General features: G+C 40.3%; 1 protein-coding gene across 8 annotated transcripts in view; it reads left to right on the top strand.

The window, feature by feature from the left end:
* TRAPPC8 (trafficking protein particle complex subunit 8) overlaps positions 1–17,038 on the top strand; it is a 106,804-nt gene that overhangs the window by 12,527 nt on the left and 77,239 nt on the right. For all 8 annotated transcript variants that reach the window (XM_039524648.1, XM_039524646.1, XM_039524645.1 and 5 more), the window contains 4 exons: positions 7,439–7,528; positions 10,205–10,379; positions 12,086–12,239; positions 13,443–13,530. In XM_039524648.1, the coding sequence (XP_039380582.1) occupies positions 7,439–7,528; positions 10,205–10,379; positions 12,086–12,239; positions 13,443–13,530 (507 nt within the window). The remainder of the gene's footprint in view (positions 1–7,438; positions 7,529–10,204; positions 10,380–12,085; positions 12,240–13,442; positions 13,531–17,038) is intronic.

The following is a 17,038-nucleotide window of genomic DNA, read 5'->3' as shown; positions in this document are numbered from 1 at the left end:
GATCTGGACTCACCAGAGATTAGTGAGGGGGAAGAAGTAATTCTTCCTTGTTTTAAGATCCAAGGGATTTGGATCAGTGTTCACCAGGGACTTGACTCTCAAGGCTACCCAGGGAGGGGAAGGTTTTGGGGGGGAAGACAGAGTTTTCCAGATAACTCAGAAATCTGGATGGTGGCAGCGAGACCAGATCTAAGCAGGTAGTTAAGCTTGGAGGTGTTCGTGCAGGTTCCCACATCTGTACCCTAACGTTCAGAGTGGGGGTGAGACCTATGACACATGGCTAGAGTTCTACATAAAATCAGTTAAAAAAATCAATAACTTCCTTGCAGTATTTGGTTTTAAAGAGAGATTTGTAGTATTTACTACTCCAGTTATCATGGCTTTGTAAATGCTTTTTGATGCTCAGCGCTCTGTGTATTAGTGCATACAGTATATTGTGTTTAAACAGCTGGAATATCCTTGCTTTGTCCACTGTTTCCTGGGGCAGTGGGTGAGAACTTAGTAATGGATGGCAATGTCCCAATCTGAGATGCTGTCAAGTATCTTCCCTTTCCATTATGCTTGTGACACCAGTACCTGCTACACTGTACTTGAGAACTGAAGGCTCTTGAAACTCAATTTCAAAGTACAATTTGAAATGAAATGTGATGCACAGACTCTTGTCCTTTGTCTATTTATACCTGAGTTGGTTTGTATACTACAAAGCTATTTTGGAATTGTGGAATATATCTCTGTATATATATGATGCATATACGAAGTATGGAAAGGAAACGAGTTATGCAAGAACCAGCATTTCCTCATCCTTTCTTTTAACAACAAACTATGTTTAACCTGAGGTGAAGATCTAAAATACACAATATTATCTGGCTTCATATACCAGTTTTTCCTCAAACCATAAACTGTGTCTAGATTTTAATAAGAAATCTGTATATTACAGATGGCTGCTTAAATTACATGTACATGGTTTTCTACATTGTGGTACAATCTGAAGGTTCCCAATTTAAATATGTACAACAAGTTGGTATAAGGCATATTGTTAGACTTCAGGCTAAACATAGTAGCTTGAAATTAGTATGTTAACAATTTTTTTGTAATAAAAAATTACCTTAATTGGTTGAGGTGGCATAAAGGTACGTGAATATAATGTTCATTTGAAAGGTTGATAAAATGCTTTACAAGTTGTTCATTATATACAGTTTCTTATCACTTTTGTTCCAGGCCCCAAGGAGGAGGGTGGGTGGGTTGAAGAGAGAAGGAGGTAGAGTATGGCTGTATTGTCAATAACATTACACAAGTTACTTTTTGGGAGCTGAAGAATGATGGAAGGACTGTTCTGCACTGCACTGCCATTTGAAAGTAAAGGAGGGGAATTCTAGGTAGACTGAACATATTGTACTTAATTGTATATAACTCAAATTACCATAGAAATATACGTATCTTCCTTTATACCCAGTGATGAAAAAACCACATAGTTCAGCTGTTTTTTGTATTAAATTGTGAGACAATGCTGCAGCCTCATTAAAACTTTCTAATTCTTTTGGTTATTTACCCAGTAAGTAATCATCTATTTATCAGGACTGGTGATCAGTCAACGTGACAACCTTTTGATTCTCCGACTGATTCATATGAGAACCTTGGATGTAGCTACATATGAAATCTGTATTTATCTCTGTGCTCCTGCCACCTCTAGTAAAACTGAGAAACTAGTATCAAGTGCATAAGTCAGAATAGAGTTGTATTCATCTTGGCAATTAAGTTAAGATTCCTTTATTGACTCAACTTAGGCAAATGCCTTGCAAAATTATCACTCTTCCATGAAGTTGATAAAACTTGAACCAGTTACAGCACCATACGTCTTTACAGAGCTTGGTCCCAATCCTGCAGTTGACAGCATATAGCAATCAACCTAAGTTGTGCCCCCTGTAGTCAATAGGACTCTGCACAACAGTTCATCTATGCACTGTCAATTATAGGATCAGGGCTTTAGTCTTACTATGTCAGTGGCCTTGGGCCTTCCAGGAATTTCATTAATTTTTGGTAGATGTGCCAAAACCATATTGCTGGAAGGATATGAATACAATTGAAATTTTTTTAAAAGGCCACCTAGGCTGGCTAGAAGAATGTAATTCTAGAGTAAGGTTTTATTGTTTGTTAGCGTACTGAATACACTAGTGATCTTCCTGGTCTCCCGTTCACCAATGGTGGCAAACACTAATAACAAAATGTAAGCACAGAGGCATGGGCTTATTTGCTAGGGACCTGGGCAACACTCAATCTGCTTTTTAAAAATTCACATTTAGATTATCAATATCTGATATACTACATATGTATTTGTGTTAAGAATATAGGAATTACCATACTGGGTCAGACCAGTGGTAGATATAGCCCAATATCCTGTTTTCCGACTATGGCCAGTACAGATGTTTTGTTGGGGAGTGAACAGAACAGAGCAATTTTGAGTAGTCCATCCCATTATCCAGTCCTGACTTCTGGCAGTCAGAGGTTTAGGGACACCCAGAGCATGGGGTTGTGTCTCTGACCATCTTGGGTAATAGTCATTGATGGACCTATCCTCCATGAATTTATCTAATTGTTTTTTGAACTCAGTTATATTCTTGGCCTTCACATCATCCCCTGGCATAAAGTTCCACAGGTGGACTGTATGTTGTGGAAAGAAGTACTTCTTTGTTTGTTTTTAACCCTGCTGCCTTTTAGTTTAGTTGGATGACCCCAAGTTCTTGTGTAATGTGAAAGGATCGATAACACTTCCTTATTTACTTTCTCTGTACCATCCATGATTTTATAGACCTTGATCATATGTCCCCTTAATTTTCTCTTTTGTAAAAATGAATAGTCCCAATCTTTAATCTATCATGGAAGATGTTCCATACCCCTAATCATTTTTGTTGCTCTTCTCTCCATCTCTTACAACTCTAATATATCTTTTTTGGGATGGGGTGAGTTGAACTGCATGCAGTATTCAAGGTGTGGGCGAGTCATGGATTTATGTAGCGACATATTATTTTCTGTTTCAGTGATCCCATTCCTAATGGCTTCTAACATTGTTAGCTTTTTTGACTGCTGATGCACATTGAGTTGATATTTTCAAAGAACTGTCCCTGATGACTCCAAGATCTTTCTTGAGTGGTAACAGCTAATTTAGACCCCATCATTTTGTGTGGATAGTTGGGATTATTTTTTCCAAGCGCATTACTTTGCACTCATCAATGTTGAATTTTATCTGCCATTGTGCTATCTTTGCTGTCAGCTTTGGACTTAACTATCTTGAATAATTTGGTATTTTCTGCAAATTTTGTCACCTCACTGTTTGCCCCTTTTTCCAGATTATTTATGAATATGGTGAACAGTACTGGTCCTAGTACAGATTGTTGGGGGATTCTGCTATATACTTTTCTCCACTGTCAAAACTGACAATTTATTCCTACCCTTTAGTTTTCTATCTTTTAAGCAGTTATTGATCCATAAGATGATCTTTCCACCTATTCTGTGGCTGCTTAAGACCTTTTGCTTAAGACTTTTTGGTAAGGGACCTTGTCAAAGGCTTTCTGAAAGTCTAAGTACACTATATTCACCGGGTCACCCTTGTGCACTGCTTGTCGACACCCTCAAAGAAATAGATTGGTGAGACATAATTTCTGTTTACAAAAAGCTTGATATCCCTCAAATATCATGTTTAACTTTGCATTCCTGTTTCAACCAGTTTGCCTGGTACTGAAATTAGGCTTACTAGCCTGTAATTGCCAGGATTGCCTTGGGAGCCTTTTTGATGTTAAATTAGCTATTCTCCAGTTATCATGTACAGAGGCTGATTTTAAGAGATTGGTTACATACCACAGTTAGTAGTTCTTCAATTTCATATTTGAGTTCCTTCAGAACTCTTAGGTAAATACCATCTGGTCCTGGTGACTTATTACTGTTTAGTTTTATTAATTTGTTCCAGCACCTCCTCTATTGATACCTCAATCTGGGACAGTTCCTTAGATTTATCAGCTAACAAGAAGGGCATGGGTGTGGGGATCTCTCCAACATCCTCAACAGTGAAGACCGAAGCTAAATGAATTCTTTGCATCTCTGCAAGGGTCTTGTCTTCCTTGAGAGCTCCTTTTAACATCTTGATTTTTTTTTTCCAGTGGCTCCAGTTGACTGCTTGGCAGTTTTCCTGCTTCTGATGTAGTGGGTTTTTTTTAAGTTGCTGTTAGTTTTTGTCTTTAGCTAGGTGCTCTTCAAATTCTTTCTTGGCCTGCTTAATTATAGTTTTACACTTGACTTGGCAGACTTTATGCTGCTTTCTATTTTCATCACTAGGATCTGACTTCCAATTTCTAAAGGAGGCCTCTAACTGCCTCTTTTACTTTGCTGGTCAACCATGGTGGCACTTTTTTGGTTCTTACTGTTTTTTATTTGGAGTATACGGTTAGTTTAAGCCTCTGTTATGCTGTTTTCAGATAGTCTTCATGCAGTTTGCAGGCATTTCTTCCTTGTGAGTGTTCCTTTTAATTTCCATTAAACTAGCTTCCTCATTTTTGGGTGGTTCCTTTTTTGAAGATAAAATGCACTGTGGTGGATTTCTTTGGTATTTCCCCCCCGACAAGAAGTATTACATTTAATTACCTTATGATGACTATACTAAGTGGTTCAGCTGTATTCACTTGTTGGACCAGATCCTGTGCCCCACCTAGAACTTACAAGAATTGCCTCTTCTTTTCTGGGTTCCAGGACTAGTTGCTCCAAGAAGCAGTCACTAATGGTGTCTAGAAAGTTTATCTCTACATTCCTTCCTGAGGTGATAGATACCCAGTCAACTGATTTTGGAATATATGAGGTCTTCCATTATAATAGCTTTTTCTGTCTTTATAGCCTTTGTAATCTTGCTAAACTTTTCAGTCACCATCCTGGTCAGGAGGTTGGTAGTATATTCTTACTGCTCTACTTTGGTTGTTTAAGCATGGAATTTCTATTCCATAGAGATTCTATGGTACAGTTTAAGTCTCAAGATTTTTATTTTAATTGACTCTTGATTTCCTTGGCGCATGGTGCTACTCTCCCACCAGCAAGACATGTTGTCATTCCTCTATATTTTGTCCCTTGATATTACCGCACCCGGTTGATTTTCCTCATTCCACCAAGTTTCTACAATGCTGCTTGTATTTAATGCCAAGCACTCTAGTTTACCCATCTTAGTATTTAGGCTTCTGGCATTAGTATATAACCCTTTGTACCTTTTGTCAATATTGAGTTGCCTGCCGTCATGTGTTGTATTTAAATAAGACTTTTTAACACTTGACTGTTCCTCACTAGCTCCTACCTGCATGCTACCACCTTCTTTCCTATCCTGTTTCCTGACATAACATAGTGAAAAGAACTTCAGCTATATTGATATCACTGGAAAAGCTAATGGATCATGGACATCTCAGCATACACTTATTGGAAGTGGGGAGAAAGAAGCTTGCAGAATAACTTATTCACTGTGAGGAAATAAGATTCTCTGTGCACCTCTATGGCAGATATAATGTTATCTATGAAATACTAGTAATATTTACAAAGAAAACATAACAGCCATACCGGATCAGGCCAATGGTTCGTCTAGCCTAGGCTCCTGTCTCTGACAGTGCCCAGTACCAAAGCTTCAGGTGGAGGGTGCAGAATAGAGCAACTGGAATGATTCACCCTCTCTTCCCCTTCTGGCAGTCAGAGGTTTAAGAGTGTCCCAAGCATGGAATTGCACCTCTGGCCATCTTGGCCAATAGCCATTGATGGACCTATCCTCTGAACTTTTATAGGTCTTTTTTAACCCAGTTATATTTCAAGTGATCACAACATCCCATGGCAATGAGAAAAAATATTTATCCTGTTTTGAATCACTGTTCACTAAAATAAGTATGATTTTGTTTCCTATGGGCTTTTTCATATTTGACTTCAAGTCACTTTAGAGAAAGTGTTCTCAATTAAAGTACTGGTAATTTGTTTGAGATTTAATAACTGTTGAAAAATTGATCTGGTATTCTGGTATTGAATATGACTCTTTAGTTCCTTTTAACTTTTCATTTATGGAATTTAGGAAATTCATTTTTACTACTTGTAGGTATTTGTTAGATTATTATCCTTGTTTAAATTCTATCTCCATGGAAATAAACGTGGTGGTTCTTTTTGTACATAAGGCATGGGTTCTCAATCTGGGATTTGTGAACAAGTCCAGGGAAGTGGCAACCATCCTTTCATCTATGCCTAGATATGAGTGGGGAAAGTCCCTACATTTGTGTGTGATTATATGAGGTGGAAAAGTTTGAGAAACACTGAAGTAAAGGATTCACTTTGTCATTGTCTTTGTATAAAGTCCTACCTAATATGTGAAATTGGGAGTATTCCAAAACTTTATAAATTACTGGAACCATACACTTGAAGCTGTAGCTGGAAATGAGATTTTTCTCTGTTCTAGCCAACTTAACTAAAATGTAACAATTTTTCTATTTTCTTGATCTTTCACTGTCAATGTATTTCCTTACTCCTGGGTCAGCTTTGTTTTTTTCTGACTTATAAATTGCAATTTTTGTTTCTTTGCTCTGGTTTCCCTTTTAGAATTTATTGTACTGCATAATAATGTCAGAAATAGATTACCACTATACTGCTCCACATTTTCAGCCATGTAGAAATATTTACTCCCCACTCCTGGGAGACAAGCAAGTATTATTCTTGCAGTAAAATGTGGAAACTGAACCAAAGAGATTAATTGACATGTTCAACAGCTCACAGTCAATGGTAGAGCTAGATTTAGAATTCAAGAATTCTTGGCTTCTGGGTCCAGGCTCTGTGAACTAGGCTGTCTCTTTGTAGAAGTTTTGAGGGATACCTAAATTGCAGTCACAATATTTGGAAAGACTTTAGACAAGGATTCAGTAATCCTAGTTCCCCTCTATATATATATATTCCAAAATCAGTTTGGTTTCCAATTCTATGGAAGATGGCTATAGCAGATGTACTACATTCTAATTTAGGCACATCTCTTGTGCTAAGGGAATCAGAGTCTTGACTATAAGTGATGCTGAAGAGGGGTTATTGTAGTCTTGGCTGAGTCCACATGACCCGAAAATGTGGAAGATGTTAATGTTTAAAAATACTTCAAAAAAGTGGTGAGGATGCAGATTAAACCCACTTTCTCTCAACGCCCAGGACCCCTGTTCTAAGGTTGACAACCTAACTGGAAAAAGTCTCTGCAATCTTAATTTTTGCTTCTTCAATAAATTAAATGAGATCTAGAGTTAAATATGGTTTACAAACAAATCAGAAGAGGACAGTTGCATATTCCTATCTAGCCCTCTATTAATTGTTAGAATTTGCCAAGTTATGTTGTTTCATTCTTCCTCTATATTTTCCAGTTTCATTAAGACTTTTATAAACTTTGTTTGTTTGTATCTTTCAGCTACTACTCCGTGGTTTGAGGCTTACAGAGAGAGCTTTCTTCAGTCCATGCCTGCATCAGATCATGAATTCCTAAACCACTATGTAGCATGTATCCTTTGAGTCTTAAATATGGACTCTGGCTTTCTAAAATTAAATGAGTCAGAATTTTATAGCTGACTCTTCATTGCGAAACATAGTATATAAGGAATTTGGGGGTTTTGAGTGTAACTTTAAAGCTATTGATATTGCCACTATGCTTTTACTTCTGTATAAATTCCTCTTCCTCAGTCCCTCTAGCGCATATAATTACACACACTTGCTAAAGGAAGAAAATGTCTGCATTACGTAGGAGAGTTATAAATTTATTACTGTAAATAAGTGCTCTTGGTCTATATAACCAGATAATCAAATCGGTTACTCACGGTACAAAAGATGAGTCTTGGTCCACTCTCAAGTCGGAATAGCTAGGTCAGATGCACTCTGCTCTTCTCACCCCACAGCTGAGGAAGGCGAGAGTTCTGAGATTTCTGTTGGAGTTATCCCTGAGCCCTGCTTCACAATTCTGTTGTCATATAAAATTCTGGTGATAGGTATCTGAAGCCACAGTCCCTCACACTGGTAAGGACAAGGAGTGTTTTTTGGATTATTTTGTTTTTTTCCAGTTCCAGAGCTCCCTGCTGCTACAACAGTGGGTTTTGACTCTGCTACTCTATCTTGATCCAGTTTCTAGTTTTGAGTCTCTCTCCTCAGTGAAAACTAGTAAACTGTTGTGTTTTATAAACAGCAGCAGTGATATTGATCTGATTGCGTCCATATCACTGTTGCTTGCAGGGTTCTGAACAGCAGCAGTAAAAACTAGCAATGCTGGCCATTTTCATTATGTAGCTGGAAGACAGTACTGCATAAGGTAACTTAACACTTGTTAGTTGTTATAGTTCAGTTAACCTTCCAACTTTCTTGTCTAGCTTATTGTGAAGTTGATGACTTTTTTGTCTAAGTTTTGTACTCTTCCTGGATGACACCTTTTTTCATGTCCTCCAAATACTAATGTACAAATACAACTAACCTAATTAGTATAGCACTAAACTTTCCTCTTGACATACTGTTACAAATATCTCCTTTCTTTCCCCTAGCTATATGCTTTTAAGTAAGATTGCCAATATATCTTCATAGAACTGAGACGCTACAAAAGTTTAGGGTATTACCCCACTGTCCAGTTTGATTTTATGTTGAGCTGTTAAACAGATTTCATACTTCATGGGATAAACTCCAAAATCTTTTCCATCTTTACTTTTGGTTTGAATGGGAGTTAACAGGATGCACACTGAGGATTCTATGATGATTTCTAATATCACTTAAAAAAAGTCTGTAGGTGGTTTTAAAAAGTCTGCACCAGTTCTAGCAAAGAGGTTTTAATTACTGTAGAAATTATTCTTTAGTATGTGTCTGTGACAAAAGGCAAGAAGTTCAAAGCTGTAGTAGTGTTGCATGATTCTTTAAAAATGCCACAAACAAAATCTTGTTTTTTCTCAAACTGCCTCACATAGAAGGCAGTGGTATTGATAATACTGTGTGCCATCTTTAACTTGGACTTTATGATTATTGTATAGGCTTTGTTTAAACTTGAAAGTTCCGATATTCTGTTTGAATTTGCCAGTGAAATGCTGGATTAATAATATTGGAAACTGAGCACATATTTTCAAAATTAAGAGTAGAAAGTTAGGCTCCTAAAACACAGTACTTCTGAAAATCAGATGATATGTTTAGGCAACTAAATTTAGGGAACTTTTTAAAAAATAGTTCAGGATTCCTGGGCATGTTTACTAAGACTAGCATTGGGGCACTCTTGGGCAATCTTTTTTTTAAAACTAACCAAACTTCTCTCTTCCTTTCTCATTCCTACCTCTAAGACAAAGTATGTATTTCTTTGGACTATCGTTCAGTTATTACTGTGTCATGCAGGTGGACAAACACATGTTCACCTTAATCACTTACTGTTAGCTTTACTTGTGAACTGGTTCTTTCCCCCAAAATACCAGTGATTAGGTCATTTTCTTTATGTAGTTATATTAATAAGTGGCACCTGCGTGCCATTACAAAAAGTCATGAGTTCAACAAGTTTAAATTAAGCTCCTACCAATTCCCCCCTGTCCCACCCCCTTTTATAATGATAGAATCTTAGAACTGGAAGGGACCTTGAGAAGTCATCTAGTCAGTTCCCTGCATTCATGGCAGGAATAAGTATTATCTAGTACAGAGGTAGGCAACCTATGGCATGGATGCCGAAGGTGGCATGCAAGCTGATTTTCAGTGGCACTCATGCTGCCCGGGTCCTGGCCACTTGTCTGGGGGGGCTCTGCATTTTAATTTAATTTTAAATGAAGCTGCTTAAACATTCTGAAACCTTATTGACTTTACATACAACAATAGTTTAGTTGTATATTATAGACTTACAGAAAGAGACCTTCTAAAAAGGTTAATGTATTACTGGCACACAAAACCTTAGAGTGAATAAATGAAGACACGGCACACCACTTCTGAAAGGTTGCCGACCCCGATCTAGTATTATAATGTACCATTGATTCAGCTGACTTTTTTTAAAAGTTATAAATATCCTCTTTTTTTTAATTGCTTGGCCAAAAAAAAACACTTTTGCAGCAATCAAAAATGGAGAATTATATAGCCATTAATATAGATGTAACCTTAAACGTAGTGAAGCAAGCAGGCTATGATACCATGAATTGATGGTATTTGTGATAAGATAATATCCTTAATGTGAATTCAGGTATGCTTGTAGTTTCTTCTGGTGAGCCTGAACCTGTGGAGCAATTTCTGAAGCTGTCACAAGAGCAGCATAGAATTCAGCACAGCAGTGAATATGCATATCCAAAATGGTTTATACCAAACACACTCAAATATTATGTATTGCTACATGATGTAAGTGCAGGAGAGGAACAAAGGTGGGTTTTTGTCTTTTACCTTATGATTTTACTGAACATTCTGAAAAGCTTGTTTTGCTGAAATGCTGACTCTGGAAATTAACGTGTGTCAATGTGTGCGCACACACAAAAAAAATCAGTTGCCTCTTTTAATATAATTGACCATTATGGAAACTGGTCCAGGCAGATTTACTTATTAAATGTGTTTTCTCAAACTTCTTTTTGTATGTGCATGTGAAATACACAAAGAACTAATTCCAGTTTTATGAAGTAGGCAATATCTAGTGTCTTTAATTTCTGTCTAAAGTGAATTATCTTAATCATCTGCATCTTGTATTGCAACCCGTTTTAATTGATGCTAACGTATATTGAGGGGGAGGTAATTTGTTTTTTCCAAACAAATTTTTTTTATCTCTGTAGATTGCTAGATTAGACTGTAAATATCTTGGGCATATTGGGCATCACAGACTTGAATACCACTTATCCTATTATATATTATTTCTAGCATGTTTAAGAAAGGAAAAATGTCTAGTTAGTTAGAACGGTGTCTCAAATTTAGAGTGATTAAAGGTGTTGGCGACAATGGTGCTAGGAAATAAGGAGACATTACCATTGTTAGGGTGGTATGAGCCTATCTCTATCCTCTTATTTTTCAGCTATGCATCCCTAAATGCTTTAACATAAACAAATTGTTTCATGTGGTAATCCAGCGGGTTACTATAATACATTTGGTAGTTTTCTCCTAATTTTTTCTACAGGTTAATAGAAATGTCATCATTAGGATACTGTTATCTTAATCCTATCAGTTTATCCCTTCCTTCATACTTTTTTCTCCTCTGCTTGTTTTAGTCTTACCGTCATATTTCTTTCGTTTCTGATCTCTTCTCTAGCTTCTAACTTTTCTTGTTGCCTTCCTTTCTCCCACCCCCTTCTTAGTAGAGAATAAGCAGATACTACCAAATAGTAGCAGTTACATCTACTCAGTTTCCCTTTGCCAGGGGCGGCTCTAGGCACCAGCAAAACAAGCTGGTGCCTAGGGCGGCAAAATCTAGGGGGCGTCCCCTGCGGCCGTGGGGGGCGGAAGGCTGGTCCGGCGGACCTGCCGCAGTCATGCCTGCGGGAGGTCCACCGGAGCCCCGGGAGGACAGGACGTGCCGCAGGCATGACTGCGGAGGGGGCGCTCGTCCTGCGGCTCGGCTGGACCTCCCGCAGGCATGACTGCGGCAGCTCAAGCGGAGCCGCCACACCCGCCAACTGTCCGCAGCCGCGGGAGGTCCAGCCGAGCCGTGCGGGACCAGCGGTCCCTCTGCAGTCATGCCCGCGGGAGGTCCGCTGCTCCCGCGGCTCCGGGCGCCTCCCGCGCATGACTGCTTGGGGCAGCCAAAAACGTAGAGCCGCCCCTGCCCTTTGCACACCTTCCAGGGGTAAAGTGTTTCTGCACTGGAGTTCTGCTATGTTGGCTTCCACTCTGTCTTTGCTGCAAACAGCTATACAAAGTGTGCCTGGAAAAATAGCAGACACAGCTGTTGGGAAGAATTTTGTAGATGCTGATGTGAGATTTGCAAGCAATTTGTGGCAGAAATAGAGTAGAAAACTTGCAAACTACACTTCTGTTTTACAACTTTTGTCTGACAGGAAATCTGTGAAGACTGTTTTTAAGAAAGTGCTTCAAGAAAGCTACTTCCAGTTTGAGACAAACTGACTATATTTGAGTTGTTCCATTTCAGAGCTGACTCAGTATATGAAGAAATGAAACAGAGATATGGAACTCAGGGTTGCTATTTACTTAAAATAAATTCTCGAGGATCTAACAGGGGAGCAGATGAACAAATACCAGATCCTTGGAGTCAGTATCTCCAGAAAAACAGTATCCAAAACCAGGTATGTGTTCAAAAATGTTTGAAACCCACACTGTAATGACTATTGTAATCATGTTGGCTAACTTTGTTTCTGCAATTTTGTCATGGCTCTGTATTAACAGTGCTATTCCTGTGGAATTGTGCAATGAAGGATCATTCACCAAGGTATTCCCAAACACAGTAGCATAAGATTGATTTCCTCCCTCCCCCACACTATTTTTGTTTCTGAGGGCACTAGGTCAAGCAAAAGTCCTCTAAATGAAGATTATGTACCACTTAAATATATAAAATCAATTATTGGAATAGTGGAATCCTTGAGCACCCAGAGAAATAACTTCTGTGCTTTGTGAATTTCTCCAGTTATTCTTGCCCTCCAGCTAGTTAACAGCGTAAGCGCTTTACACATGCTTGTTTTCTCGAAGCTTCCTCAGGCTAACTTTCTTCCCCTCAGTTGAAGATTTGAAAGTGTTTTAGGAAATGAGTGAACAAAAAGAGGCCAAGAGGAAACAAGTAAGTGCTTCTTTAGTGGTGAGGTATTGCAACCAGTCTGATAGGGTCTATCTGCCTTTGTCAGGACTTTTAATAGCGGTGCATGTCAGTCTCTGAAGTATTTAGCATCCTCTTCATCACAAGTCTGTTGAGAAGCAGATCTCTACAGCCAAAGAACCTCTGATGCAGAGGGATCCCTGCACTGAAAACAGCTCCTCTCCTTTGGGGATGTGACACCTCTTTCCCTGCTCTATTTTCACTGATAAAAAGTCTTTGACTAAAGTGTATTGCGGAGTCTCTCCCCCATTCCTGCTAAATATATGGTGGCACCTGAAATTTAATGGAATTGTTGTCAAAGCCACTCTGCCACTGAAGGCTGAAATTGTTTCTCCTCCTCTGCTCTATTTACATCTCTAAAATATCTGATTTTCTAATGAGCTAACTTGGAGTGGTCCAGCAGTCATGAATTTGGACCTTTTCTGAACCTCTCATCTGCCCCTGATTCTCTGACTTTTGTTTCACACTTCCAGGCAATTTCTTAAAGCTTTAAGAGTTAGCTGTTGAAAAGCTAACTTGTAAGAGGAGCATCCATTTAAAATACGGTTTGACACTGCTTCCTAAAATGTAATATCTGAATAATCAAACTTCTGTGGGAAGACTTGACAGGAATTGCTAATGATTTGCAAACAGCTTTTTAAAAACTGGCTGTGCTAATGCTCTTTGTTTTTCCTGGTAGGAATCTTATGATGATGGTCCATATACTGTAATTTCAAATAAGAATGCTGACCAGTTAATATCAGATGGCTTAGATAATGACATCCAAGGTATTTTTGTAACTTTAATTTTTGTTCAAAATGTAATGTTAATGTAGGCAAGTACATGTAAAGTAAAATATAAATGTCATTTGTCTTGTCTCAGTATAAAACAAACAATGTTAAGTTGCACAAGGAATGGGATGGTAAAGAATATGAAGAATGTATTATGCCTTTATATTCATTGGTGGTGTGGCCTCATCTGGACTACTGCATGCCTTACTGGTCACCCCATCTCAAAAAGAACATTGCAGGTCTAGAGGGATGTCAGAAGTGTGGTGAATGACATTGGAAAAAACTCACATCAGAAGAGTGAAAAGTTTGGGATTGTTTACCTTAGAAAGGAGACCAGTAAGAAGGGACATGAAATTGTATATAATAATGCATAGTCTGGAAAAGATAAGTTGAGAACTTCTGCTCTCCTTGTCACAACAAGGGGGCATTCGTGAAATTAAAAGGTGAGAAATTTAAAGTCGATAAAGTACTTTTTTCATACAATATGAAATTAAACTGGAACACACTGTTTCAGGAAGTTGTGAAGCTCAAGAACAAGATTCAAATAAGGATTAGTGACTTACATGGAAATCAAGAATGTTCAGAATTATCGATAACAATTTGTGGAAGGGATAGTAAACCTCATGCATCAGGATTTTAGACATTTTCTAAGTACTAGAAATCAGGATGGGACCTAATGGGATGCGAGAGGCAGTTTACTTTGCATAGTCATAAAGTTTAAGACCAGAAGCGTCACCAGATCATCTTGTCACATGTCCTGTGTATCACAGGACACCAGTGCCACCCAGCATCGCCCACTGTGAACCCAACAACCAAAATTAGACTGAACCAAAGTCCATCAGTACTGAGGGCCCCCTCAATGGCAGGGAAATGATTGAGATATACCCAGATCAGTGCTTCTCTACCCATGGGCTGCTTGTAGGCCAGTTAGCACACAGCTGTGGCCCAGCTGTTTGCTTAAAAAAAATTCAAAGATTCCCAGACTGATTGCTTCACTTCTGAGTCCCTGCAGGGGCCGGGCCGGGGTGGCTGAGGGAGGTGGCGCCAAGGAGTCCTGCTTGAGCACTCCCTGCCAGCAGGAAAGGCGAATCAGCCCCCTGTGGCAGGGGAGGAGCTCAGGTGGCAATCAGCCAGCAGGCTACTGCTTCCTCCCTCCATGCTCTGCAGGAATGTACTAAGAGTGCTGCTGTCAAGGGGAGTGCTGCCTCCTTGCTTCTGGGCATCTGCGCCTGGAGAAATGCGGGAGGGAGACACGACAGGGATGGGGGACATATGCCTCCCCACTAGCCACAGATATGTCACCTCTTGAGGGGATGAGCATGCTCTGGGCTGCAGTGCATCCTGGACTGCTGCTGCAGCAGATAGCCCCCGCCTGCCTGTCCCCTGCTGGCCATGTCTGGACCCAGAGCGCACAGCCAGAGCAGGAGACTGCCCTGTAAGTCATTACTTTAAAATGTGTACCATTATTTGTAAGCAACAGCTGGTGCCGAGTCGAAATGTCTGGTGGCTTCCCAGCTGGAGTCCCCCATGGCTTGGTGGGTGGAATCATCCCTGCCCCAACTGTCTGGGAGCAGGTGTGGAGAGACCTGTTCCCAACCGGGGAGCCACAGCAGGCAGGGTGGGGAGGAGCCCTCTCCCCCCTCCTGTGCAATCTCTGCTACAGGGCTCTAATGCCTTTTGAAACAGCGACCCTCTCTGACCTGGACAGCGCTCCAGCGTTGAGCCCACCGTGGGGCTGAGTGTATGCTCCTTGTGCACTGAGCTGGGCTTAGAGCAACCCCCTCTAACCCAGCTGCACCCCCCACCCCCAATAGTTACTACTGCTAGCCAGAGGTCAGTGCCCACTCACCCACACACAGGGACAGCAGCAAAGCAGCCTCCAGCAGGGCTCTGCCCCCACCTCAGAGGCGCTCAGGGCACAGAGCTGCTGTGTGCCACATGCCATGCAAGCTGCCCCTGCACTACAGCACAGCAGTCCTGAGGATGACACACTGTTGACACTGCAGCTGTTTTGTGGGTCCAGTTCAGGCTAGGCTTAAAGTGAGCAGAGTCGCAAGGGGTCACAGTCCTGGCAAAAAAATAATTTAAAAATGGAGTGGGGTCAGTGCACTTTAAGCACTGCCCTACCAAGTACATGAACATTTATTTCAGTTTATTATCATAGACAGCCCATCCGCCCACCCTCATGTGCTTTTTCCAGGCCACTTTAAGCACTGTGCTCAGGGATTCACAATTACCTCGCAGTCATCAACAGCCCAGAACAAGCCCGACTATTGTACAGTAACTGGTTGATTCATCCCCCCACCTCCTCTCCCAAGTATTATATATCATGGGCACTGGTATTGTGTATTATGTGAATGTGGCCCACATAGCACCATAGGTGTTGGAGCTAAAGGTGGCAGCGCCCCCTGGATTGAAGTGATTTCCATCATATATGGGGTTTACAGTTTGGTTCAATGGCTCTTAGCACCCCCACTATACAAATTGTTCCAGCACCCTTCTAACACATAGAGAGCCGCATGTGCAGCCCACAATGGTAAATGGGTTGAGAACCACTGATCCAGATAATCCTGGCAAATGCCCCGCATCCACAAGCTGCAGAGAGAGCCAAAACTCTCCAAGGTCGCTGCTAATCTGAGCTTGGGTAAAATTCCTTCCTGACCCCACGTACATCAGTCAGCTTAAACCCAGACTATGTGAACAAGAACCAGAGAGAGAGAGAATGCTCAATGCCACCTCAGAGCCCAGGCCCTCCCTGGCCAGTGTCCCATCTCCACCATAGCCATCCTTGATCCTTTCTGACCCCTCAGGTGGCTGGCTGAAAGCCTGAAGCATGAGCTTGGGGAACATAAAACCTAAACTGGAAGTGAGTCCCAGGGCTGCTGAGCCCTGCTCCTTGTTATACAATCACATTCATAATCACAGATCTGCCTATTATGGGTTTCTTGCATCTTTTTTTGAAACATCTGATGTCATTCACTGTTGAAGACAGGATGTTGGAGTAGATTAAACCCTCAGAGTTGATCCAGTAGAGCAATTCCTATCTCAGCTTCTAAATGTTACATTAATTTTCTGTAGTTCAGAATATTTTTTGAGTATTTTTGCTATTAGTGCATGCCCTTGAGGTATGTGTTGTGCTACAGTCTGGAACCTTCTGGCAGACGCTGATCATTGAGGGGCTATCTAGACTCCTCCAATCATGGAGCATTCCTAGTGAGGTTATATAAAGAGGCATGTCCTCCACGAACCCTCTTTCATCCATTAACCTTGTAACACACTGGAATTTCTCTAGTATGTCATCTTGTTGGCAGTTTCCTTTTTTTAGAGCAGGCTTCTTGTAAATAGCTGGATTAGAGTAGGAGCTAATAACAAAACTAAACAGCCTTGTTCTATTGGAAGGTAGCTGGAAGTAGACTTTTTTTTTGTGTAACTTCGATTGTAGGAGCTGCTCTAATATTGTGATTAACTCGGGGGAAAAAATAATCTGGATGCCCACCTAAGAACA

This window comes from Mauremys reevesii, linkage group 2 (genome assembly GCF_016161935.1).
Source record: "Mauremys reevesii isolate NIE-2019 linkage group 2, ASM1616193v1, whole genome shotgun sequence".
NCBI classification, from domain to species: domain Eukaryota; kingdom Metazoa; phylum Chordata; order Testudines; family Geoemydidae; genus Mauremys; species Mauremys reevesii.
The sequence above is the reverse complement of the archived record's forward strand: the minus strand, read 5'-3'. Positions and strand labels throughout refer to the sequence as shown.